The sequence below is a fragment of the Canis aureus genome, chromosome 6 (genome assembly GCF_053574225.1).
Source record: "Canis aureus isolate CA01 chromosome 6, VMU_Caureus_v.1.0, whole genome shotgun sequence".
NCBI lineage: Eukaryota > Metazoa > Chordata > Mammalia > Carnivora > Canidae > Canis > Canis aureus.
The window spans coordinates 16188351-16214390 of record NC_135616.1 but is presented as its reverse complement, the minus strand read 5'-3'; the positions used below and the strand labels follow the sequence as shown (position 1 = coordinate 16214390).

At 47.1% G+C, this 26040-nt stretch overlaps 2 protein-coding genes across 2 annotated transcripts in view; one reads left to right on the top strand and one right to left on the bottom strand.

Moving 5' to 3' along the window:
• The window catches only part of NPC1 (NPC intracellular cholesterol transporter 1), a 53017-nt gene extending 49152 nt beyond the window's left edge, over window positions 1-3865 (top strand). Inside the window, exons 22-25 of the mRNA XM_077900266.1 lie at window positions 574-805; window positions 1516-1629; window positions 2322-2484; window positions 3072-3865. Coding sequence (XP_077756392.1) covers window positions 574-805; window positions 1516-1629; window positions 2322-2484; window positions 3072-3154 — 592 coding nt within the window. The 3' untranslated portion in view covers window positions 3155-3865. The remainder of the gene's footprint in view (window positions 1-573; window positions 806-1515; window positions 1630-2321; window positions 2485-3071) is intronic.
• Window positions 3568-26040, bottom strand: RMC1 (regulator of MON1-CCZ1). The gene is made up of 20 exons (XM_077900267.1): window positions 25983-26040; window positions 25166-25242; window positions 23001-23085; window positions 21333-21389; window positions 19977-20063; window positions 16734-16874; window positions 16315-16418; window positions 14371-14460; window positions 14177-14282; window positions 13272-13383; window positions 9996-10040; window positions 9705-9758; window positions 7943-8071; window positions 7274-7380; window positions 5646-5765; window positions 5278-5355; window positions 4901-5005; window positions 4736-4804; window positions 4425-4650; window positions 3568-3732 (listed from the first exon to the last, which is right to left on the bottom strand). Exons 3-20 carry the CDS (start codon window positions 23082-23084, stop codon window positions 3653-3655), a joined length of 1794 nt encoding a protein of 597 aa, XP_077756393.1. The 5' UTR covers window position 23085; window positions 25166-25242; window positions 25983-26040; the 3' UTR covers window positions 3568-3652.

Below are 26040 nucleotides of genomic sequence, written 5' to 3'. Positions count from 1 at the left end.
TTTCTTATAAAAAAAAAAGCATTAGGAGATCCTGAATTTGGAAAATTTTGAAAAGTAGAAGAAACAGGTGGTTTTTCCCCAGCCCTATGATCTTGCTTAAAGGAGTTCCAACCCATTCCTTGACAGGAGGACAGCCTGTTTTTTCATGAAAGAAGTTCTCAGAGTGGGTGTCCTAATTCCTGAGAAGAGTGGGTTAACTTTGCCAAAAAAGCATTTTCTTCTCAGGCCCCGCATAGACTGCATTTGGCCTAAAGGAATTCTCAGGATAGATCAGGACTTGTTTTTTCAAAATACCACGAAATAGTCTCTGTAAATGCCTATGAAGTAGAATAGGTTGGTTCATGAACAGAAACTTTATACAAGATACACATTTTAGGTCATTATTCGGCCCTTCTTTGGGTGTCCGTGGTCAGAGTTTCATTTGAATTACTGCAGAGGAGTCTTGCCAAAACGGAGTTTTTATGCAAGAGGTATCTCTCAGAGTAGTTTGTCTTACAGTAGCGGCAGCATGGAAAACTAGATCCTCCAGAAGCAAGAACGAGCCGTAATGGAACCCTCTCCTCTCTTCTCCAGTGTGTTCTATGTCTTCTACGAACAGTACCTGACCATTATTGATGACACGATCTTTAACCTCAGCGTGTCACTGGGAGCCATCTTCTTGGTGACCTTGGTTCTCCTGGGCTGTGAACTGTGGTCTGCAGTGATCATGTGTGTCACCATTGCCATGATCTTGGTCAACATGTTTGGCGTCATGTGGCTGTGGGGCATCAGTCTGAACGCGGTTTCCTTGGTCAACCTGGTCATGGTGAGTCCTGGTCCGCTTGGTTTGTTCGTAACTCCCGGGTCACTTCTGTCAGCTGTTTCTTGGGGTCAGACCAAGGCCAGCTCTTGGACAGGTGAGAGGAGTGTTAATGGAGTGCAGGCGTGAGTGCTGCATAGAACAATGGACGTGTGACTTCATGGTGTTGCGGGGGTATTTGGCCCTGAACTTCTATACTGAAGGGTTTGCAAAAACATGACACGACACCCACTTTTTATTCATAAAAATGCTCCTTCCCAGAATTCTCTACCAGTACTTTTTGCTTCCCATGCAGTCGCCAGGTACTTTTTGATAGTCTCGAAGATAGGAGCGTTTGAGAAAGTATTAAAATAGCATTTGTTTGTACTTAAGATATGAACACTGTTTTTGGAGGAGTGGCAGTGAGGCCCAAGTAAAGCAAATCTGATGACCCTGTGCTGGCTCTTGGGGGGTGGGGGCAACCTTGAGAGGCTTCAACAGATCCCCTGAAACAGGCCAATCTGCTATAGAGAAGAGCAGTTTTGGGCGCTGTGCCTTGAGGGTCCCATGGATCGTCCAGTACAGCTTCAGGTGGTGTGATGGGGGCAAGGGGATGCTTAGGGTTCCTGTGCCTCCCTGGGGCACCCTGCAAACCATGGGTCCTGCAAGAGAAGTGCCTGCCTGCTTAGGATTTTCAGCCGCAAAAGGGCAGTCGTAATGGAAGCCCTCTTTTCCAGAGCTGTGGCATCTCCGTGGAGTTCTGCAGCCACATAACGAGAGCGTTCACAGTGAGTGCGAAGGGCAGCCGCGTGGAACGGGCCGAAGAGGCGCTCTCTCACATGGGCAGTTCTGTGAGTAGCCTGGCCAGAGATTCAACATGAAGCGCCCAGCTCATCAACTGAGTGCTTCTCAGGAACTGGGAAATTCAGTGGGGAAACCAGAATTTTAATTACTTCGTAACTCCCCAAGATGACTGGTCTTCGGGCATTTCATGAAATCGTTCTATCCGGAAATTTTTAGAACTGTTCCCTGTGGTGAATCCTTTATAGGCAGTGGAGCAGGAAAAAGAACAGAGGTTTGGTCTGAGGGCCAGGAGGCCTTTCCATGTAAAGCCCAGGCCAGGCACACGTGCTGACCGCGAGGGAGCTGTGGTGCTCAGAGCCCGGAGCATCGTCTTAGTTCAACCCCATAGCCTGCTTCTGCCTTTTAGTCAGTTACTTTGCTGCTCTAGAAAATACCATTCAATGAATGCTGTTTTATAACAGTTTGATACCTAATAGTTTTCATCTAAGAATATAAGGAAATCTCTGTGTAAAGACAGACTCCACTGTGCAGAATACATGCTTTTACCCTTAAGCCTTTTTTTCCCAGACCCATACACAGATCAAACCGTTTTGGGTAGAACAGAGTGCTTCTTACCCATAACTCTGAAAGCTGGGGTGAATTCACCGCCTGTTGCTTTGGGGCTTGCCCGTCAGAAAATCGCTACGTGAGGAATCAGAGTAGGTTGGTAACTGCTTCCCAACCCTGCCTCTTCTTTCAGGTGTTCAGTGGAATCACACTAACGAAATTTGGAGGGATTGTGGTGTTGGCCTTTGCCAAATCGCAGATTTTCCAGGTATTTTACTTCAGGATGTATCTGGCTATGGTCTTGCTGGGAGCCACGCACGGCTTGATATTCCTCCCTGTGTTACTCAGCTACATAGGTAAGCATTCTTCTGCAGCATTTAAACTTGTGCTAATGGTCATTTGATAAATGGTACTAAAAAAAAAAAATTCTGAGAGGAAGAAAACCCTGCCTGAGGGCTTCAATTAGTGAAGTGCTAACGGCTCTCCAGAGGTCCCCCACCACCACCACCACACAGGCCCCCTCTCCCCGCAGGTTGTGGTCTGGGGGGAGGCCTGCGTGACTCCTCCGCAGCTCGGGCCCAGGAGCTGCCCACGCCCAGCAGTGCCACACAGCAGTTCTGTTCCCAGACCCCCCGTCCCCACGAAGTGCTGCCTCTTTTCTTGTTTCAAGACTGTCATTAAGATCTTTTTACTTCTGTGGCCACGTCAGCTTCCGTAAATGACCTGTGGTTGGAAGGAGCAGTACCAGTTTCCTTGCTTTAGAGCTTTCTAAGAAGTTGAAGCATTGAAAAAGGGGAAAATGAGACGTTGGGGGATTTTTATTCTCTGGGGGGATAGGAAGTTTGTACCATAACAGAACCTCCCCTATCACCTTTTCTCCTGAAGACATGATCCAGAAGTTTGTTTTTTTTTTGTTTTTGTTTTTGTTTTTTATCCCTCACAGGCCCATCAATAAATAAAGCCAAAAGTTTGGCCTCCCAGGAGCGATACAAAGGTACAGAGCGAGAGCAGCTCCTGAACTTCTAGCCTCTCGTGAGGTTTGGGGACCTTGAACTGTGTCTGCGGGTCGGTCGGTTTACCACTGGACAGTAGCTGCATCGTCAGGGCGGAGCTGGACACCAGACGGTACCAGACACCAGGCTAGAACAGCTTTCAACCTCAGGACTGCAGATCTGACGTGTAAAGCAGTATTACCAGATCGGAAGGCAACTCCAGGACGCTGACGGGCCTTCCGGCTTCTCCAGGAACAAGACCCAGGGCAGGCAGAAGGCGACACTGGCAAGGCTGAGTGGAATCTGCTCCCTGACACTTTTTAAAGGCCAATCAATGCAATGTTTTTCTTTTGTTTGTTTGTTTTTGGAGTAAGCCATCACAACACAGGTTCTATACCATATTTTTAGTAACATTTGAGGATATTGTAGATACACTTTACTATAACATTTTGTAGTTTAAAGAGCTTTATTAATGCAATAAATTAACTTTGTACACATTTTTATATATATAAAAAAAACCTAGCAAGGGATTTCAGAATGTTGTAGGCCTCATTAGAGCTTGGTCTCCAAAAACCTGTTTGAAAAAGGCAACATGTTCTTCACAATGTTCTCCTATAAAGGAAATACAGATTTCATCAGACGTGACGTGAAAAGAGGAAAACAAGAGAATGAACACTTTAGGGCTCATAGATCTGTATGGTGGGTTTTAACTTATTTTTCTTTCATAAATACTTTGTTTTCCTAAGCTTTTGAGTTGTCCTTTTTATTTGTACAGCTCACACCAGGGCTGTTGGACACCTTCACACCCCCTAGCGAATCACCGTCTGCCTTGAGACACGAGTAGAGAAGCTTGCCTGTCCTGGTCATGCCAGCCTGCACTGTCGACTAAGCTTCCAAAAGCTGGTGGGCCTGAAGCAGAGCTGCACATGCTCCTTCCCCACCCTCGAGAAGCGGATGCCTTAGGTTTCCTGCCTAAGACAAGGCCCTCTCCCTCTGACACCCCTTAGTCACCGTTTCCGGTCACCGTTTCCTGTCTCGTCCCTGCCTCTTCAGAAAGGAGCATTCCCACTGCCCAGAATGCATTCACTGCAAGTCCCAGAGCAGAATTTAGATTCCACTGGCATACTGAATTTCCTCTTAGCACGATCACAGAATTTTGTTTCTAAAAAAGCTAACCCGGAGTTCTCCTTAGGAGAGTTCACCCAAAGGCTTCTCACCTCCTCCTACAGCTTCCATTAGCACCACCATCACCACCCTGTCCCATCCCCCCACCCCCGTTCTTTTCACTGCTGCCCTGTCCTCACCTGGCGTAAAGTTAGGGTTCCCTCGCAAACGCTGGTTTCGCTGTTCAAAAAACCGAAATATAGTATAGAAAAGCATGTTGTCTTCAGTCTGCTTCGCGGCATCTAAAAATTTTCGTGCAGAAATGTTGTCGTGGCCGCCAATGCCCCGGATGAACCGTAAGGCGGCTAACACTTGGTGTTTGGAAAGCAGCACTTCGACGATCTCGTCGTTGGCTGTCGAGAGGCGCTGGAAGGGAGGGAGAAAGGTCCAGTAAGTGCCAGCTGCAGGGACAGGCTGGAATGCGGTTTAAAACGTGGCTACAGCAAGTTACCTTCAGCATATCCAGAGATAGCTGGTGGGCGGGAGGGTAGAAACTTTCTAGGGATAAGAGCAAACAAGCCTGAAAGACACATTTTCAAACTAGCTTCAGCATAAGAGGTCAGAAGGTTAAATCCTAGGTCTTTAATCACAGAGGCAGAACCCTGGGGACACGTACCAAAGGCTTGGAGTCGCTGAGGACGTGGTACTGCAGGAACTGATGCAGCATATAAAAGAGGTTGTGCTGGACCAGCGTCTTGATGACCAGCTCGTGTAAGTAATGCTGGGGACAGAGATGGAAGGACCGCCTGTCTCCCAACCACCCAACTACACCAGAGCAGAGGCCATGCAGGGCCAGGGCTGGAGCTATTCTAGTGATGGGTGTGTGCTTCCACCATCAGTGGAGAAGTTTCTGCCACCTGCGCGTCGACAGGACCCTTGACTGAACACCCCTCCCCACCGAAGAACAACATGGGAAAGTCACCCAGAATTCTGGGTCTGGTGTGTGGCCCCTGCTCCTCTAATTTGGGACAACCCGAGCTGATGTGAGGGTACCTGCACTGTGATCTGAAACTGGTTAAGAGAGCGAATGTATTCCATCAGCACGGCTATCACAAATTTATGAGGCATGTCCTGCGGAGGGAAAAAAAAAAGTCTTCAAAACCTCAAAGACTCGCAAGGAGGCCACCCGCAGCCCCTCATTTACCACCACTTGTGTCCACATGAATCTGGCCCAGAGTTCCATTGCCCTCCAGAACCTCCCTGGCCAATGGTCCTGTTTTGGCCTGAGTATTAGAAGTCCAACTACCGGCACCAGGTCTCCACCCAGGACCACTCCAGTTGTCTAGTCACATCCTGAGTCCTACCATTGCTCAACTGACTCCCTGCAAACACGATCTTTGTGTGGGGGCTCTGTCACCTACCTTCTTCTCAGTGAACACCGACAGGACGTGGGTGTACATGTCGGACTGATCGATCACAGCCTGGGTCCGCACTGGCCTTTTGAGAAGTGGGCTGCTCCGGCTCTGCCCCGCTTCTAGTGCCTACACAACACAGTGCAAATGTGACCGTCGTCTTCCCGGTAATCTCAGAAGGCTGAATCCCCAAACCCTGTGAGCCCCAGAAAGGAGCGGAGGGCGAGCTTATTATTTCCTTGGACAAAGCTAGTTTTCCCGTGCAGGGACAGGGCTTAGGAGGCCCGAGTTGCTCATCTTGGAAACAGGCTAACGTTCTTGAATGGAGCTAAGAGGCCTAAGTCCATTTCCTCTTAAGACACTTTTCTGTAACCTCAAATCCTTACTTTTCTTAATCACAGGCTTTCTGGTATTTGTTAGCTAATAAAAACAGAATGGCATACTGCATGTTTGTTTTGTGAAGCCCTGACCCTACAGTAAGGGAACGCCACTTATGAGACCCTGAGTTGGGATTTTTGAGAGGTGTGCCTCGGTGCAGAAGCTGGGGCGGGAGGTGTGCCCCGGTGCAGAAGCTGGGGCGGGAGGACTGACAGGCTGCACCACGCTCTTGACTGGCCCATGTTTATGAAGCCGCAGAGCCAGGGCAGGGAAGCACAGGAAACCACTGGGGAGCAGCCCTATTGCTTCCCACGGTCTAGTACACTAGCAGCAAGGCCAGGAAGGCTCTGGAAGAGCTCAGCCCTCCTCTGCCCCCTTCGTGTCTAACAGGACAAGGACAGGCACACTCCAAGATCGCTCAGCCTTCGGCAGCCGGCGTCAGTCCTGTTACCCCAAGGAGCTAAAGGGGAGTGCAGTTCTGGGCTTCCCATGGCTTACATCCACTTCCACTTTTAGTGTTAGGGCTAATCAGATCCTTGAAGGGAAATACTTCATTCCACTCATCCTAACAGCAGAGCAGAACCGGGCTATAAGCCTCGTTAATGTCTCCAGGCCTTCACAACAAACACTCGAAAGTGCTACGTGAAAGCACAGTGCTAATATTTAATCACTATCCCGACAGGACACTGACCCAAAGCCAGAAGAACTCTTGCTTTTATAGCTATTACAGGCTAACAGGAAAGAAAAAAGAGGTGGCAAAATGGTTATACTTCTACTAATTAAGTCTAAGCTCTGACTTTGGCAGAAGGATGCATAAAATACTGCAAAACTGAAACCAACTTTCTTATCCATAAGACAAGAAAGACCGAAGACCTAAGTGTAGGATCTGACACAGAACGGAAACAAAAAGTGAGAGGCTCCTGGGGGGCTCAGTCAGTTCAGCATCTGCCTTCAGCTCAGGTCATGACCCCTGGGTCCTGGGATCGAGCCCCACATCGGGCTCCCTCTCTCCCCTGTTGGTTTACGCGCACGCGCGCTCTCTCAAAAAAAAATCTTAATAAAAAAGAAAGGTGAAAGCAGTAGGTGATAGCGTCAAGCTAGTGGGCCACACGAACTCTGAACCAGCTGCTCCCCGCTGCAGCCACCCTGCCCTCCAGCACACCAGCCTCAGCAGTGTTATTCCCCCAGGACCTTGCAGCACAATTACTTAGGACACACGGGTGGAGAGGAGCCCTCGTCACAGCATACACACAGCATACCATTGTGTAGCTCTGCTCAGCATCCAGGTACTTCTTATACTCGTGATTGAGTTTGTCAAAAACCGTGGCAATCACAGGTAACGTTGCTCTGTCTGACTCACTCAACACTGGAAAGAATGTGCACAGGTCAACCGAGTTTCCGTCCGTTTCAGAACTTAAAACACGGGGCTGCGACAGAACTCCCCTCCAAGGGCCACCAGGCAGACCTACCTTCCATGGGCATTTGGAGAAATGAAATCGTTTGTGGAGACCTGGAGCGCAGAACTCCCTCACTGCCCTGCCTGGGCACTAGGAAAAGTCTCTACGGAGGCTTTCAGGAGAAAGTACTCCGGGCAGATATCTACGTAGTTAAGTGACTAGGAAGCTGAGAAATGTCTGCTTTCAGGCCAGGGGCAGGGGCGCTCCCTTAGGCGCGCCAGCTGGGTCTCAGATGCTCACACATGGGACTGCCCTATTAGGTTTTCTCCCCAAGTCACTATGAGTCATTTTGATTTTGATATTTCATCACCTTTCCAGGGGGTTAAATAATCCACCCTTTAGAAAGTGTGGGATAAGGCTACAGGCTGTGCACAAGGCAGAAATATGTGGGCCGGCTTCCAAGAAAGCGGGTGGGCAGCACAGGCCCAATACGAGAATCAGACTGAGGAATGGGGGGACTGGTCCACTTACTCTGCGAACAGACAGACAGGATGACCATCTTGCATTCCTTCCTCTGGAGGAGAAAGTCCATCAGTCTTCCTTTATCTGGCAAGAGGTTTACGATGGGCTGAAGCTTCACTTGGAGGTTCCAGAGGTAGCCTGGATGGAGAAGCAGCACATTTCACATGGGATGCAAATCAGAACAAAAGTCTAAAAGATGGTTCCCCTGATACAATCATGGGGGGCCTGGGGTCAGGGGAATCCTGAGGAGCACAGATACCATCTTTGTCTCACTAACCCCAGCGCAGCCTGGGACATGCAGGATGTGCCTGACGGAAGGACCGCAGCCATATTACAACTGCGTGCTCGATGGCTCCATATGACAAAGTGCCCTGCCACCCCCACCCTCCCACCCCCCGATCAGAGGGGCATCAACGGTATAACTTTCGAAACAGGGGTAACAAGGCATTATTTTTTTTTAAGATTTTGAGAGAAAGAAAGAGAGTAAGCAGGGGGAGGGGCAGATGGAGAAGCAGACTCCCCACAGAGCAGGGAACCCGATGTGGCACTCAATCCCACAACCCTGGGATCATGACCTAAGCTGAAGGCGATGCTTAACCTACTAAGCTACCCAGGTGCATGGGTGACAAGTCTTTAATGAGCTCAGAGCACTTCCGGTCCTGTACCCAGCTCCTTTGTAGCCTCGAAGATTGAAAAAGATGTTAATGTGTGGTAATAACACGGGTCCTGTACTGTGGTTTCCCCAGCACTGGCTCTTCAGTCAAAAGGTAACTCCAGGGGCTCCCAAGGGAATTTCATGATTCATCCATTCATCATTCCGTGACTTTCTCGAACACCCACAGTGCCAGGTAGGCAAGTAGTACCTCTCTCAACTGGGGCGCCACAAGAGAATTCATCACTGCATTAAAAATGATCTCAAGGGCAGCCTGGGTTGCTCAGCGGTTTAGCGCTGCCTTCAGCCCGGGCCGTGACCCTGGGGACCCGGGATCAAGTCCCGTATCAGGCTCCCTGCATGGAGCCTGCTTCTCCCTCTGCCTGTGTCTCTGCCTCTGTCTGTCTCTCATGAATAAATAAAATTAAAAAAAAAATGATCTCAGGATCCCCTTCTCAATTCGCCCACAGCTGGCCCAGAGCTAGCACCACTGCAGTTGGAGAGGAGAGAAGGGAATTCTACATGCAGGGGGGTCCCACAGGCACTAGTGCTGATTCTCTCCCTGGGAATCCTCGTGGATGAGACAAGAGAATGCACGGGTGGCTGAAGACCAACACAGGAAGTACACTAACGGGAAGCCACAGGTGCTAGGGGGCTACCAGGAAGACAACGAGCATCCTGGGCGGGGGCGTCCCCAGCACAGTGGGAGGCACAAGTGCCCTTCTGTGCATACAGGGAACAGAAAAGGTCACGGACACCTGCCGATGCGGCGGTGGGAGGTAAGGATAGGACAGGCAGGGCCTTGCACACTACGCTATGGGGCTAGCTTTTCAGAATGGACAGAGCTGAATGGGCTAAAAGCAGGGGAATGGCCATTCCTCGTTGTTAATTTTATTTATTTATTTTTATTTATTTTTTTTTTTTTCGTTGTTAATTTTAAAGATAACCTAGGCTCAGGATAAAATACAGAATAACAGAGAACAGAGTACAAAGTGAAAAATTATCCCATATGATGGGGTTGAAGGGAGTGGTCCACTCTCAGATTCACCTCAAAAACGTCACTGGCCACTGTGACCCAAAGCCTATTGTCTAATGTGACGACCGTCCCCTCTGACCCACCTTGGCTTGCACTGATGATGATGTCAGGTTGAAAGACAATCCAGGATGAAGAATCTGCGTGGTATAGGAAACAGTACACCACAAGAGGAGAAAACAAGGGACAAACCCAGCTCTGATTAGCACTGTCCCACCCCACCCGCCCCACATTTGCAGAGGCTACTTGGCTCCCAGGACGCTCTTCAGATAGTTCACAGCTGGCGAGGCTAAGGCCTCAGGACCACTCTCAGACACCAGTACACAGGGTGACAGCTTCCATTCTGTGCATGGCAGCAAGGCTGTTGTAAAGGATACAGAGTTTGCACGGGACAGGAGACTGGCTGGTCACAGGAGCAGGACCTACAAAGGGGAAACACACAGGTGCTCAAGGATGGTGCCATCCGAAAATCCTGCCAATACCAGCGTTTAGGATGTGAAATGCAGTACTTTTTAAAGCCTTCAGTAAATGTTTATTCAACTGGAGTTAAATGAGGAAGGAGTGAATGGTCTTGTCCCACTGATAACACATAGGAGGAGGGAGGGGGAAGTGGAGAACAATCCATGAAAATGTCCTCCCAAAAAAAAAAAAAAAGAAAGAAAATGTCCTCCCAAGAAGGGGAAAGGTAGGGTATCAAGAATTTATTCAGAGTCGTTGGTTCTTCTGTAATAACCGAAGATGACACATCATCATTTACACACTTGCAATAAGGAACTGAGAAGTGTTCCTGGATGATTCAAAATCAAATCCCCACATAACTCACTGATACCACTTCGAATAAAAGGGTTTTGTGATTTAATTACCTAAAATAATTAGCTCAATTCTCCACTACACAAAGCAGATCAAGGCACAGAGATCTCATCTAGGAAACAGACCCCAAAAGACCTTCCACGCCAAGGACGCACAACAACCAGCAACACGGCCCAGGCGTCAGGCGGGCAGCCCACGGTGAACCCGACACACAGCCCTGCAACCTAAGCATCGCTCCCGGTTTTGTTCCGATTACCCAGGTACAATCAGAGCACCAGTTTTAACCAGTGGTTGGAAAAGGTGGTCATTTTGAACAGACCACCCAAAAGAGGAAAGGGCCACTGGGTCCGACAAGCTAAAGCAGAGAACACTTGCATTTGGAACCTGAGGGGGGAAGGTTTGCACGTGGGCCTCAATTCTGGCTGCCAATCATGTTGACTTAACCGCTCTCAGGGACGAGCCAGGTGTCCTTGGGTATTAAAGCCTAATGTGTAGTCAGCTCCAGAAATACTGGCTGAACAAACCAAAACCAGAAGGGGAAATGAGAGCAGCTGGCTCTTCCCTAATTCGCTGGTGTCGTCTCTCAAAACAGCCTAACAAGCTCCTCCAGACGGCACGCCCTGCCACAGCACCAGGCGGGCAACACACCAAGACACTGCGAGCCTGCACGGGGCTTACAATCTGGCAGGAAAACAAGACACAAAGCCATTAACTGTGAAAAAAAAAAAACCTGCTTTATCAGCCTACAATCTGGAGGCCAGAGATTCCATGGACCTTTAAGGTCTTAACCTTTGCCTAGGCTATTATTTTGATCACACCTGGCATCTGATTTATTACAACTAGCCAATTAGAACCTGACCGCCTCCTAACTGGTCCCAAACAACTGACCCAGAGCAGGTTTTTAGTATCTCAAGATGCCTTTCCCTCCAATTCACCAGCAGTTACCTTCCTGCCAAGTAAGCAGCAGATAGAAGATAAACATCTGACACAATGAGAAAGATGGGGAAACAGAAAGCGCACGCACGCACGTGCGTGGTGAGAGGCTCTTAAGCAGGCTTCATACCCAGCACAGAACCCGATGCAGGGCTGGATCTCAGGACCCTGAGATCACAACTGAGCTAAAATCAAGAGTCGGCACTTAACGGAGTCGCCCAGGTGCCCACACACAATCTATTCTTTTAAAATCTTTTTTTTTTTTTTAATTTATTCATGAGAGACAGAGAGAGAGAGGCAGAGACACAGGCAAAGGGAGAAGCAGGCTCCATGCAGGGAGCCTGACGTGGGACTCGATCCAGGGTCTCCAGGATCAGGCCGCGGGCTGAAGGCAGTGCTAAACTGCTGAGCCACCCGGGCTGCCCTATTCTTTTAATGCTAACGTTATTAACCCAAGAAAAGGGAGATGCTGGAAGGAACACAGAAAGCCAAAAGACTCAATCTAACCTAAGAACTAGCTCCTTTGGGCCCCCCAGGGGACTCAGTGGTTGAGCGTCTGCCTTTGGCTCAGGTCGTGATTCCAGGATTCTGGGGTCAAGTCCCCCATTGAGCTCCCCGCGAGGAGCCTGCTTCTCCCTCTATGTCTCTGTCTCTATGTCTCTCATGAATAAATAAATCCACAAATATTAAAAAAAAAAAAAAAAAAAAGACCTAGCTCCTTCCTCCCCCAGTGCTGCCAGAGTTACTAAATTTTGGCTGATCCCACAAGTCAAGGCAGGCAGACTGGAGGCGGAGCTCTTGCGAAACTCTCAGCCACAGCCTGACTGGAATCTTCCCTGACAGGTGCAAGTGCCTCCTGACTGCAGCAGGGCCCACGCCAGCAATACTATCTGACAGGGATCCCTTTTAAAAAGAAAACACTGGGGATCCCTGGGTGGCGCAGCGGTTTAGCGCCTGCCTTTGGCGCGGGGCGCGATCCTGGAGACCCGGGATCGAATCCCACATCGGGCTCCCGGTGCATGGAGCCTGCTTCTCCCTCTACCTATGTCTCTGCCTCTCTCTCTCTCTCTCTGTGTGACTATCATAAATAAATAAAAATTAAAAAAAAAAAAAGAAAAGAAAACACTGTTACCGAAGCTCCAGATGTGAGGCTGTACACACGCATGGACACTGCTCCCATCTCCTTTAAGAGAGCTGAATGTTATGTGAGCTCTACCTTGAAATAAATTACGCTGGGAAAAGGCAAAAAGAGCCCAACAGTTTCTTCCTTCCCCGAAAGCCTGACCTCCTCTCCTCTGACTTCCTCCTCCTCCTGCCTAGGACAGGGCAGATTTCGAATAAGCAAAGCGGCACAGCTTTAAGCTCTTCCTGTGACCACCAGTGAAAAGAGAATGCAGTTTTCACCAAGTAGCCATGACACAGAATGTGTGAGAAAGACCTGGAAAAGTGATCCTGGTTCACGTAACAGCAAGAAGCAGCCCCGTTTCATCCCAGAGTTACAAAGCACAGGCAAACAGAAAACGGAGGACTTATTCAATCATTAATTTAAAAGATCTCTTGGCTTCAGTGGGTAATCCCGACTGAAATTTATCTACTTTTACTATGCTTTGAGTAGGCTCTGCGCCCAATGTGGTGCTGACACTCACGACCCCGAAGAGCCGTGTGCTCTACCCACCAAGCCAGCCAGGCACCCCTCCCCACCTCCCATTTTACAGCTCAGAGCAATCATTCTATCTTCTTCAAAAGAAGATTCATTTATCTTACAAAATGCCTTTCACAGCACAATCTTACTAATACCATCAGTAGGGTTTTCATTAAAACAAAACAAAACCACCCCTCCGCCAAGCACATGGCCCTGGGAACCCCTGTGTACACTCCTCATTCCAACTGCCACGCGGAGGTCCCCTTACCTGCCACGGGGATCTGATAGGGCTGAATGGAGCGCGCTGGGAGCACCGGGTGATGGAAGGTGACAGTGCCATCAAACTCTCCTCTTAACTTGATGTCAAATATCACCGAGGTCTAAAGTGGAGAGAAATAAACTTGGATGCAGAAACAGGCCATGACTGCTCGACCTGCCCCTTCCATTCTCTCGCATCCTGCCACTCCTGTCAGCCTACTGAGTCTGCACACACCGCACCCCTGCGGGCCGGCTCTACATGGGGAGGAGCATGCTGTGATATCACAACACTGTGACATTGCTCCCCACGCTCACGCGGACACGTACACTTCTGGCGTTGATGACAGGGAGCCCCCGAAGTGCTCCAAGTGATTCCTGCAGATCTTTTTCACCTTGACTCACAATACCTTCTCTAATCAAGATAAGGGTGTCACCATCCTGCAGGAGGCATGGGACAAAAGGGGCTTGTCCACAACCAGATGCCCAGCCAACCACACAGGAAAAAGCAGGACCCATTCTAGTCTTTCTCCTGGGCCACACAGGAGCCTCAGAATCACTATCTCTCAGCACGATCATTCATCCTCACAAAGGAAGTACAAAGTTCACATGCTCATGTAGAACTGTGGTTCTGCAGTAAATTCCTAGCTTAGTCGATTCAACCAAATGATTGTGCCAGAGTCAAATATCCTCCGGTGCTACTTTCTGGAATAGTTTTTAATTAACTGTCATCAATAGAGAGGGAAGCACTCTTTTTTTCCTGAACTGTCTAGAATACCAAACCCATTTGCATCTGGAAGACCAAAGCTTTAGCATGAAGAGCACTTTCTAGTCTTTGTTCTGAATGTTTGTCGATTTTCACGACTCTTTTAAGCAACACTGGCAGACCAGACACACACACACACACACAGCTCCTACCTCTGTATCCTGATGATGAACGACCACCAGGTTATCCACCACATTCAGGGCAAACTTCCCCGTCCGAGATAACTTTAGTATATGCGTCTTTTTACAGGCACCTTCTCTGTAGGATAACACAAAGGTCAAAAAATAGATCGACAAGCTTTAGTTCATATTTTAAAATTGGAGAAAGAGGACAGCATTAAATATACCGTGGTAGATGATATAGGACTACCTCCGCTCCTGTACTATTGGAGGTCCGAGAATGATGCCTCAAGAAGAGAACATAAAGCTGTCCGTATCTAGAGGGCAAAGAGACAAGACGTCACAGCGGGCCACTGGAAATTCCTCCATTCTAAATGCTGAATTACGAGGCCATCATCATTAATTAGGACAGATTCACTAATACAGTATTTCACAACTAACAAAAATATGTATATAATTAAAAAAAAAAAGCAAAGCCAATTAGAAAGTGAAAAGGGGAACACAAAACCAAATATCGTTCAATCAGAACACTTTTTTTTAAAATATCTTATTTATTCATGAGAGACACACACAGAGAGAGAGGCAGAGACACAGGCAGAGGGAGAAGCAGGCTCCCCACAGGGAGCCCGATGTGGGACTTGATCCTGGGACTCCAGGATCATGCCCCGGGCCGAAGGCAGCCGCTCAACTGCTGAGCCACCTAGGCGTCCCTAATCACAACACTTTAAAAAGAAAATACAACCATGATGTCTAAAACTACTAGAAAAAAAAAATGTTATTTGTAGCTATCCTTGAATCATAAACTAAGTCTGTTTTCTTCTTCCGTAACTTTCTCTACCTTCTCTATCTTCCGTAACTTTCTCTATCTTCCTTGATAATAGGAAAATTGTCTTCATTTGTAGACCTCACGGAACCAATGCTGCTAGGTCCAGTTCCTGCGTGCATACTGCTGTTCCAGGGGCCTACACTGCGCTCAGTCTGCCACGGGGACGAGCATAAAGGCAAGGTAGTGGGTCCCTGCTGCTAGTGCGTGAGGACTGCTCTCACTCTATTTTTTAAACAAGGATGCCACCGAAGACTGCCTTAAAAAAAAAGATCCTACCTGGTAAAAAATGTTAAACTTCAAAACCACTGTTTTAGACCAAAGAAGAATCTGAAGTAATTTAGGAACAAAATGGAACAAAATTTTGACATTTTTGAATAGGGTATATGGGGTATTCTTTGTATCAGTTTCTATTATTATGTGTTTAAAACTTCCATAGTGAAGCACAAATTGAGATAATCTGCATTTACAAGTGGAGACATACCTTCCTGCGTAAGTAATTCAGTTCCATGATTGTTAGATAAAAAACTGAAACTATGTTCTTCTTTAGAACAAATGGGATATATTTTAGCAAAAAGAAAAGTCCTTGATAAGTGTGCCTGGGTGGCTCAGTCAGTTAAGCACCTGCCTTCAGCTCAGGTCATGATCTCAGGGTCCTGGGATCGAGCCCCACGTTGGGTTCCCTGCTCGGTGGGGAGTCTGCTTCTCTCTTTGCCGTTCCCTCCACTTATGCTCTCTCTCAATGGCACACTCTCTCTCTCAAATAAATAAATAAATCTTTTTAAAAATAGTCCTTGATAAGCTTCAACTACTCACAGAATAAAAAAAAAAAAATTAATTCTAGAATTAAAACCCCTAAAAGACACACTAGTCCAGTGCTTTCATTTTATCAGACTAGAATGATGGGGAAAAAACCTCCCTAAAGTCACAAAGCGGGATCCCTGGGTGGCGCAGCGGTTTGGCGCCTGCCTTTGGCCCAGGGCGCGATCCTGGAGACCCGGGATCGAATCCCACGTCGGGCTCCCGGTGCACGGAGCCTGCTTCTCCCTCTGCCTGTGTCTCTGAGCCTCTCTCTCTCTCTCTGTGACTATCATGAATAAATAAATAAAATCTTTAAAAAAATAAATAAATAAATAAAGTCACAAAGCTAGTAAAATCAGCAAAGAATGCCATGCTGACAAAAGGTTTTCTATAGTCACAAAATCTAGACACCGAGAGGGAAAGGGGCAAGTCTCTATCATGTGCTCAGAGGGCAGCTGGCCAAGGGCAGCCCTGCAGTGCTTACAATGCACTACTTCTATCACCAAAAGCAATTTCAAGAAGGAATTCTCTCAAAAGACAGACATACATCGTGGCCATCGCAATGTCTCTCTCAGAAAGGTTCAGCTTAGTTGACTTGGGCACCGCTGGCAATTCAATCTCAAACTTGGGCAGCTTCGACATCGTGCCAGCCTGTTTGGGTGATTAAAGTAATCAGGAAAAGCTGATTAAACCCCTCTGCTGCTTCAGCATTCCCTACAGAAACCACTGAGGCTGCGCACACAGTCTTTCCATCCCTTCCAAAGTCCCCCTGTGTCCTTTCCTCCCGGGGTCTGTCCCCACCCAAGGAGCCATTCTTGGAGGGGATGGGAGGGTAGAGTCCACCCTCTAGCGGCCAGAAGTGGGGAGGTCATCGCCTGGAGGAACTTGACCGCCTGAAGTCACCCTAGGACGTCAGAGGAAGGGGTGGGGAGGAGCCTTTCCTAAGAAGAGGCTCGCTCTTCTTACCCGAAAATAAAAGGGCTGCAGCACATTTCCAAGGACCGTGGTAGACAGCAGGATCACAGCACCCTCGGGGCAGTACATGTACCAGTTCACATTGATATTCTGGCTCTTCAGGAGTTTCAGATTCCGTTTCTCTGGTAACACCTGAAGCAAAGTCCCAGAAACAGAATCGTTATTTTAAAACAGTAAAATGGAAAGACAATGGACAGTAAGTGAAGAAAACAATAAAAAGCGGGGCGCCTGGGTGGCTCAGTCACTCAGGTCCTGATCTCAGAGCCTTGAGCTCCACGCTCAGCGGGGAGTCGGCTTCTCCCTCTCCCTCTGGCCCCCACTCCCACTCAATCTCTCTCTCTCTCTCTCTCTCAAATAAATAAATAATGGGCAGCCCGGGTGGCTCAGTGGTTTAGCGCCGCCTTCGGCCCAGGGCGTGATCCTGGAGTCCCGGGATCGAGTCCCACATCAGGCTCCCTGCATGGAGCCTGCTTCTCCCTCTGCCTGTGTCTCTGCCTCTCTCTCTCTCCCTGTGTCTCTCATGAATAAATAAATAAATAAATAAATCTTTTTTAAAAATTACATTTAATTTAAAAAGCAGGGAAAAAAAATCACTAAATAAAACTGAAAATTTTGATCTGGTGCTCAGGACGTTAGAAATCTTGGCTCACGTACTCTCACCGCAACCCTGATGTGTGGGCACCACAGACACCCGAGCGAGGAGAAAACAAAGGCTCAGACACCAGTTACTGTAGGTACAGCCCAGGCTGGCCAGTTCCCCGCACTGTCGGGCACCATCCACCAAAGAGAGGGAGCAGCCCTGCCCTGGAAGCCTCACACTGGATGAGCCACCACCAGCCTGCGGTACCTGCTTTCCTCCTGGCCTCCATCCTGACCCCAGTTAGTACCGAGCCTGGAAGCAGCCCCTGTCACTAATGATCATACTCATGAGACGCCGCATACAAACCTAGTATTTTCTAGTCAGGTCTTAAATATACTGTAAATATTCTGATCCATTAAGGATCCTGGAGTGGAGCCCCAAGACATTAAATGCTCACAGAACTCTGTGCTGAGGGAGGTCAGGGTCTGAAGGAAAAGGTTATCTTGACAATTGGGATAAAAAAAAAAAGGAGTCCTCTTTAACTCATTTCTTGAAGAGCTGAAGACCACCTAGGTGACATAAATGTATGCTTTTCCAATATAGAGGACAGAAAGCCGTATGACTGCCACCGAAGGAACCCTTCAGTGAAGCAAGTGATCCTTCCCACACTACCATACATACAAAACTCTCTGTGTGGAAGACATTTGTGCAGTTTCTGATGGTCATTACAAAGATTTTGATGACAGCCCCACAGCAAAACGTGGGGCATTAACATCTCACATTTTGCTTACACCAGTGTATTTTCTCCATCCATAGATTCTAAATTATACTGCTTTCATTGGGTCAACAAAATTAAACCCTGAGAGAATCCTAACAACACTCTCTAGATAGGCTCCGCCGAGCATTCTCAGATGCATTTCTCAAGGTCAGGCAGTTGGAACGCACTACGAGATGATAAGGCAGGTATAAAGTTAAGTCAACAGAGTGAAAAGAAATGGGAAATATTTGCAAACCATTTATCTGATAAAGGGTTACTATCCAGAATATATGTCTATGGACTGATAATATGCAGTTCTGGCAAAACCATGGAAAATGGAAATTCCTACATTGAAAGCTAAAGTGCAGGAGTGCCTGGGTGGCTCAGGCAGAAGAGCGAGCCACTCTTGATCTTGGGGGTGTGAGTTCGAGCCCCACGGTGGGTGTGGAGTCTATTTTAAATAAAGATTTTTTTTAATTATTTTTTAATTTATTTTTTTAAAGACTTTTTTCTTAAAAAAAAAAAAAAAGGGGGACACCTGGTTGGCTTGGCGGCTGAGTGTCTACCTTCGGCTCAGGGCATGATACTGGAGTTCTGGGATCGAGTCCCACATCGGGCTGCCTGCAGGGAGCCCACCTGCTTCTCCCTCTGCCTATGTCTCTCATGAATAAATAAATAAGCCTTTAAGAAAATAAAAAAAAGAAAAGAAAGATTTTACTTATTTATTCATGAGAGATACAGAGAAAGAGACACAGGCAAAGGGAAAAGCAGGCTTCATGCAGGGGAGAAAGAGAGAAAAAGAGAGAGAGAAAGGAAGCGAGAGAGAGAGAGAGAAAGAAAGAGAGAGAGAGAAAAAGGAAGGAAGGAAGGAAGGAAGGAAGGAAGGAAGGAAGGAAGGAAGGAAGGAAGGAAGGAAGGGAGGGAGGGAGGGAGGGAGGGAGGGTATCTGTTCAACTTTTTGGATGTTCATACCTATGCTGTAATTCCAAGAACTGCTTCACTCAAGAACATACAGAAATGTTTGCAAGCATGTTCACTGAATTGTTTTATAATCACAAAAACATGAAAACAAGCCAGAGGTTCAGCAACAAGGAATAAGTTAAACTGTAATATACCCACACAACAGAATATTATTTAGTGAGAATAAAATATGGACAAGTGCACCTGGCTAGCTCAGTGTGCAGGGAGCATGACTCTTGATCTCAAGGTTGTGAGTTCAAGCCCTATGTTGGGTGTAGAAATTACTTAAATAAATAAAACTTAAAAAAAAAATTTTTTTAAAGAAATTATGGACAAATGTCCAAGACATACTGCTATGCAAGGACGCCTGGGTGGCTCAGTGGTTGAGCGTCTGCCTTCGGCTCAGGGCATGATCCCAGTGTCTTGGGATCGAGTCCAACATCGGGCTCCCTGTGAGGAGCCTGCTTCTCCCTCTGCCTATGTCTCTGCCTTTCTCTCTCTCTCCCTGTGTCTCTCATAAATAAATAAATAAATAATCTTAAAAAAAAAAAAAAAAGACATACTGCTATGTAAAAAAAGCCAGCCACAAAAGTTTATATACAACATTCCTGTTTTTGTAAAAGAAAAAAAAAAAGTTTGTACGTACGTAGGAAAATTAAGAATTATGTACTAACCTGTTCACATTAGTTATTTCTAGGGATTATGGGGGGACTTTTACCTTCCATATATCCTTCCAATGTTTAGTTGTTTTATAAAAAAGCATGTATTTCTTATAATTAGAAAAAAAAATAAAAACCTAAGCAAGAGACTAAAACTCTAGAATCTCAAAATATCTATTTAGTATGGAATTCAAAAGGCTGCCAAACTGCCATCACGGACTTTTCTCCCACAAAAATAAATGATCAAAAAAAAAATAAATAAATGATCAACATACTACCTGGTAAAATTCAATTCCTTGATCTGTTATGAAGACAATTTCAGTAGAACTGGTCCAACAGAATCCTAATATGTTGGCATTCTTGGTCTGAAAAGAATTACAAAAAATTTTAATTAAAAAAGATATTGGGGGGCACCTGGGTGACTCAGTCAGTTAAGCATCTGCCTTCAGCTCAGGTCATGATCACAGGGTCCTGGTACTGAGCTCCATGTCAGGCCCCCTGCTCAGCGGTGAGCTTGCTTCTCCCTCTCCCTCTGCCTGCTGCTCCGCCTGCTTGTGTGCACATGCTCACTCTGTCAAATGAGTGTTTCAAAAGCATAAAACATTCTATATCTATCACTCTTTATTAAAAGTTACCTGGATTTGATCACTTATTAACAATCAAACTTTTAAATACAATGTTCCCAGATTTCCATCTGGAACATCTCACTGAACACCTGACTCTGATTCTTTCTGCTCAAGAACGAGGGAAAAGCCTAAATTTCGGAGAAAAGTAACTGATCAGCCCTCAGGGATACCAAGTTCCCTTTTAAGGAATCGAAGGTTGGCTGACTTTCTCTTAGTTGGCCATATCATAAAAACAGGCATTATAAAAGCATAAAGGCCCAAAGGTTCTCTGAATGCTTACCACCCCAGGACTGGGGCCGGGAGCCCCCATGTCTGCCTTACCCAGTGTGCAGCAGCACCCTGCGCCCAAGGGCACACGGGGCTGTGACAGGGGCTCTTCTGTGCACACAGGGTCAGGAGGTCTGCACAGGGCTCAGTTCCTGGGCCAATGGGCCTTTCCTCCTCCCAGAGCCACCCCGAACTCCATTTACCACAACAATGACAAAGCTGCTAAAAGCCATATTCAGCCTTTAGCACCTTCTGCCTGTTTCCGGGGTGCCACACTGCCACTTAAAGCTGAGTCCCCTCTAGCCTCGTTCATTAGACCCAGCAAATCTAATTAAAACAGATTAGCATCTACATTTAGGGAACGAAACTCGAAGGACACAAGGACAACAGATCAAGAAAAGGATTCATTGTTGGGAGAAGGGGAAAAAAACTCTTCCTAAAACCCCCAAAGAGGCTGTTGTGAAAGAAACCCAGGATCTGACCCAGAGGCGCAGCCAGCTCAGGAGGAACGGCTGACACTGCCCAGTGCTGAACATCTTGTCACCCATTTAATCCTCCTGCTTCCATCTTGTCGAAGAAACAGGCTTTTAACACTTTTAAACTAGTCCAGAGTTACAGAGCCCACGAGCAGCAGGTCTCAGCATAAAGCAGGGCCGGCCTCCACGTGTGTGCTGCCCATGACCCTGCCACACGACCAGCACAGGGAAATGGCCTGCATCCGGGAAAGGATCTGGTCCATACCTTGCACTCTTGAGTGTATTCCAGCTGAGAACTATCCGGGATAAAGTTAGAAAAATCCTGAAAATTAAAAAAAAAAAAAAAAAAGAAAGAAAGAAATTTAGAACAAGTAGCAGCGTACTGCCAACCTACATTGGCAGACAACAAAAGACACATTTAAAAAGTGATCAGGGCAGCCCGGGTGGCTCAGCGGTTTAGTGCCCCCGTCAGCCCAGGGCCTGATCCTAGAGACCCGGGATCAAATCCCACATCAGTCTCCTTGCATGGAGCTTGCTTCTCCCTCTGCTTGTGTCCCTGCCTCTCTCAATCTCTCTCTCTCTATGTCTCTCATGAATAAATAAATAAAATCTTAAAAAAAAATAAAAATATAAATAAATAAATAAATAAATAAATAAATAATTGTTAAAAAGTGATCAGAAGAAAACTGATAAAAGACCAAAGAACTAAAAGGACCAATGTGGACAACCTGCCTTATAACACAATTTAAAAAAGTTAATCCAAATACTCAGAGTTTAGAAACTGATACTGAAAATCAACTGATTTCAGGGAAATGCATTGCTGCATCTTATAAGAAGCTTTTGGCGGGAGGCGGGGAGGATCCCTGGGTGGCTCAGCCGTTTAGAGCCTGCCCTCGGCTCAGGGTGTGATCCTGGAGACCCAGGATGGAGTCCCACGTCTGGCTCCCTGCATGGAGCCTGCTTCTCCCTCTGCCTGTCTCTCTGCCTCTCTCTCTCTCTCTCTCTGTCTCTCATGAATAAATAAATTAAATCTTTAAAGAAAAAAAAAAAAAAGAAGCTTTCCAAAACTTTTAGCAGTGGATACTGACAAAAAGAAATCAGATTCTGCCTCTTTCCAATAGCTTTCACTCCATTTTACAAATGACGATGAATACTTACGAAGGCGAAAATGCCAAACAGGGCTCCAGCTCTGAACATCTACTCCTAGTGGGTCAAGCATTCAAAGATGCAAGAAGTGAATAAATGGAGCTATTCCGGGAAAGGTAATTCACAAAGTTGCCAAAAATACACCTCACATAATCTATGCTGCTAGTTATCAATCAATACAAAAGACAGGCCTGAGGTTCCAAATTACTTCAAAAAAAATTAAGTCAAAAATGACAAACTAAGGTCCTAAGTATTTATCCCTTGAAAGTGTTTCTCCAAAAATTCCCAAGGCTCAAATACAAGACAACATAACTATAACTTTCATGGCTTTAAAATAATAAGAGTTGGGATCCCTGGGTGGCGCAGCAGTTTAGCGCCTGCCTTTGGCCCAGGGCGCGATCCTGGAGACCCGGGATCGAATCCCACATCAGGCTCCCGGTGCATGGAGCCTGCTTCTCCCTCCGCCTGTGTCTCTGCCTCTCTCTCTCTGTGTGACTATCATAAATAAATAAAAATTTAAAAATGAAATAAAAATAAAAATAAAATAAAATAAAATAATAAGAGTTTCCTTTAACACTGTTTTTTTTTTGGCAATTCATTCCCTTCTAAATGTACTTTAATGTGCTTTTCTTTATGTTATATTTAAAGCTATACTTAAACTGGCTCTGGCTCAGTTGGAAGGGCATTTGACTCTTGATCTCGCGGTCATGGATTTGAGCCCCACACTGGGTATAGAGATTGCTTAAATAAGTAAACCTTGAAATAAGTAAATAAAGATATGTCTTACCACAGTCTTTGAGGTCCTTTGAACAGCCAATATCTTATTTTCCAAGGAAAACTTAATGCACTTCACTTCTCCTTTGTCTTCCATTCTTTAGGGAGGAAAAAAGTAAGTTCTGAGTTAAAGTTAATAACTGAATTCCAGCATCTAGCATTTTGTGAGGAAAAGACATGTTAAATACTCAGGAAGGAACAAATCCTAGCTGAAACTTATGTTTCTAAAAATAACAGGACTTCTTTTCAAACAACAAAATCCAACCGGCAACAAATTGCTGATGAAATTTACAGTTTTGTGGCTAACAAATGACTGGCGAATTAAGAACAGGTGCATTTTCCCTTGAGAATCATCTTAGCCATAAATAAGTAAGACCCACACAGCAACCTTCTCCAGAAACTACCAGCTGTCCTTCCCCATCGCCTCACAGCAGAGCATATGAAGGAGAGTAGTCAAACAGACGTTACAAAGGGTATTCAAGGCATAGACTTCAAAGCATTACAAGCAAACTTTTGACTGTGGTGATGGTTAACACTCGTCAAAACTCGACTGTATGTGTTAAATACAGGCAGTTAATCCTACCACAATAAAATTGTTAAAAATACACAAAATTGCTAAAATAAAACTTTTGCCCATAAAATTAAATTTTAAAAGAGGATAAATTCAGTATCTTCCTCCTTAAACCCTACTGAGCCCCTAAATCTGGACCATCTCAGGCTCACCTCATTTTCCATACCCAAAGGACCATCAAGATCTACCCCAGGCCTTCTTAAGCACCCAAGTGCCTATGTGGTACCAGTCTACTCTGCCTTCGGTCTGGTCTTTAGTGTGCCTGGGTTTGGACTATTGCAATCATCTCTCAGTGGTACCCCCGACTTTGATATGCTCCCAACTAACGAAGCTTCAATGTTGTGAGCACCATGATCTTTCCAAGCCCTTATAAGATCACACCATGCCCCATCTTACAAATTTTCAATAAGAAGAAAAAGCCCTCTTAAATAAAAATTAAAAAAAAAAAGAAAAGAAAAAGAAAAAGCCCTCCCTATTTCCATAGCAGAATACATAAGGTTGAAGGTGACTCTTGCCAGTGGCCAAACCATCACCACCTCCCCTTCCCTACAAGGACATCTGATCTCAATTACACAGAACTGAATTCCCCAAACACCATGCTTGTTTGCCTTTACACTTGATGTTCCCTCCATCTCAAAGGCCTCCTCTCTTCCCCATGCAGAATCATCCCATTCAAGCTTAAAAGTTTTCCTTAAAGGCTCCATCCTGAGGCCTTCCCCATCCAGGGCAGTGGTCTCCCCCCACCTACCCCAAGACAAATGTCTCATCTCTTTTGTGTGCTCAAATTCTAGCAGAGTGCTATTACAGCACTTTTCACAATCAACAGAATGTGTCCACACACTCGTCTCCCACGCTGAAGTTATGATTTCTGCAAAAGGCGCCAGTCAGATTCAAAATGTTCACATGCCCGGTGCCTAGCACAGCAGCTACAATTGGCATTTGCTGAACAAATGATGAGTGATTCATTTCCTACTTCAAAAAACTGCTTCCTATTAGCACAGGCCACCTGCGAAAAATTTAAGTCACCACTGAACTGAGGGCCCACGTTGTACTTTCCTCTTCTGTAATCACAGGAGTTAAAGACCAGATAACTTATCAACCGAATCGAGATACTTCCGAAAGTGAAAGGAAGTGCTATTCATAATTCTACTGGTTCAACTTGCGCAGACTGGGACGTCCAGTTGCCTTTAGAGGATGATGGAGTTTTCTTAATATACATTACTATATAGGCAGCACTAACCAGGAATCTCCACCTACCGTACACCCTGAAAAGACCTGGGCCAGATGAGGAAATGAAGGCCCTTCCCAGGCCGAGATGCTGGAAATGGGCACATCAACGAACTCACTTGCTAATTTCAGGTGCCAGGAAGTGGGTTCCCCACGTTGGAGCCTTTGATGCCCCAGCTACACACTTCACTCTGACAGGTGGTACCGGTGTGCGCCACCAGCACTCAGAGCAGGTGTCTGCTTCCCTAACACGCAGGGATTTGCCTGTGTGTGTACACTTCAGACCCTTTTACAGCCAGAGGGCAAACTTTTAAGAACCAACTTCTGAACGCATCATTCTGTTCACAAGTGACAATTATTCTGTGAATGTTAATAGTTACCGGAATGAGATGGGATTCCTGTCTTCTGGGCCTTTAACCACCACGCCCGTGGCTCCACCTGACCGAACTGCAAAAACCTGGGAGGGCAAAGCAGCAACGTTAACTGAACTTTGAAAGACTTTAGACACATCCCCCAGCCGACAAGTGATTGTCGCTACTACACCCCACTCCTGGCTCAGCTGAGCTCACGTCCAATCCGCAGATGCTCGACGCTCACATCAACTTGAAAGCACAAGCGCGCAGAGACCAAAAAAAAGGTCCCGGCGCTGCGAGCGCAGCCCAGTGTGGAGGCCCGGCCGGGTCCCCGCGGCCACACCTGTCAATCCGCCCGGCGCAGGCGCCGCTGAGGCACTTGAGCACACCCGCTGCCCCTCGCACCGCTCCCCCCCCCCCACCACCTCCAAAACTCCGAGAACAAGGGCAAGCTCAACGGCTGAATCCTCGACTGCAGCGGGGGCTGAGGACGGACGCAGACAACAAAGGCGCCAGGCAAGGGCCGGCGGGCCAACAGCTGACCACCCGGCGCTGGAACCCAGGATGAGACAGCCAAGGGGGCTGGGACGGGAGCGGCGCCGCAGGGGGGTGGCACAGCTTCGGGCCCTCCTAGCTGTCACTTTGGAGAAGAACCCCCCCCCCCCCCCGCCCAGTGGCTCCGGGTCCCTCCGCCCACCCAGCAGCTCGGAGCCCGCGCCGGCCCCGCAGCGGGAGGGGAGGCCCCAGGCCTGGCCCCCCCACCCCCGGCTCCCCACGTGGGAGCGCGCGGGACGCCCCTGCGGCGCCGGGGACGGCGGGCGAGGAGGGCGCGGGCGGCCCGGACCTGCTTGTTGGCCTCATCGAAGAAGACGCAGTTGACCGGGTTCGCCTTCTCGAAGTGC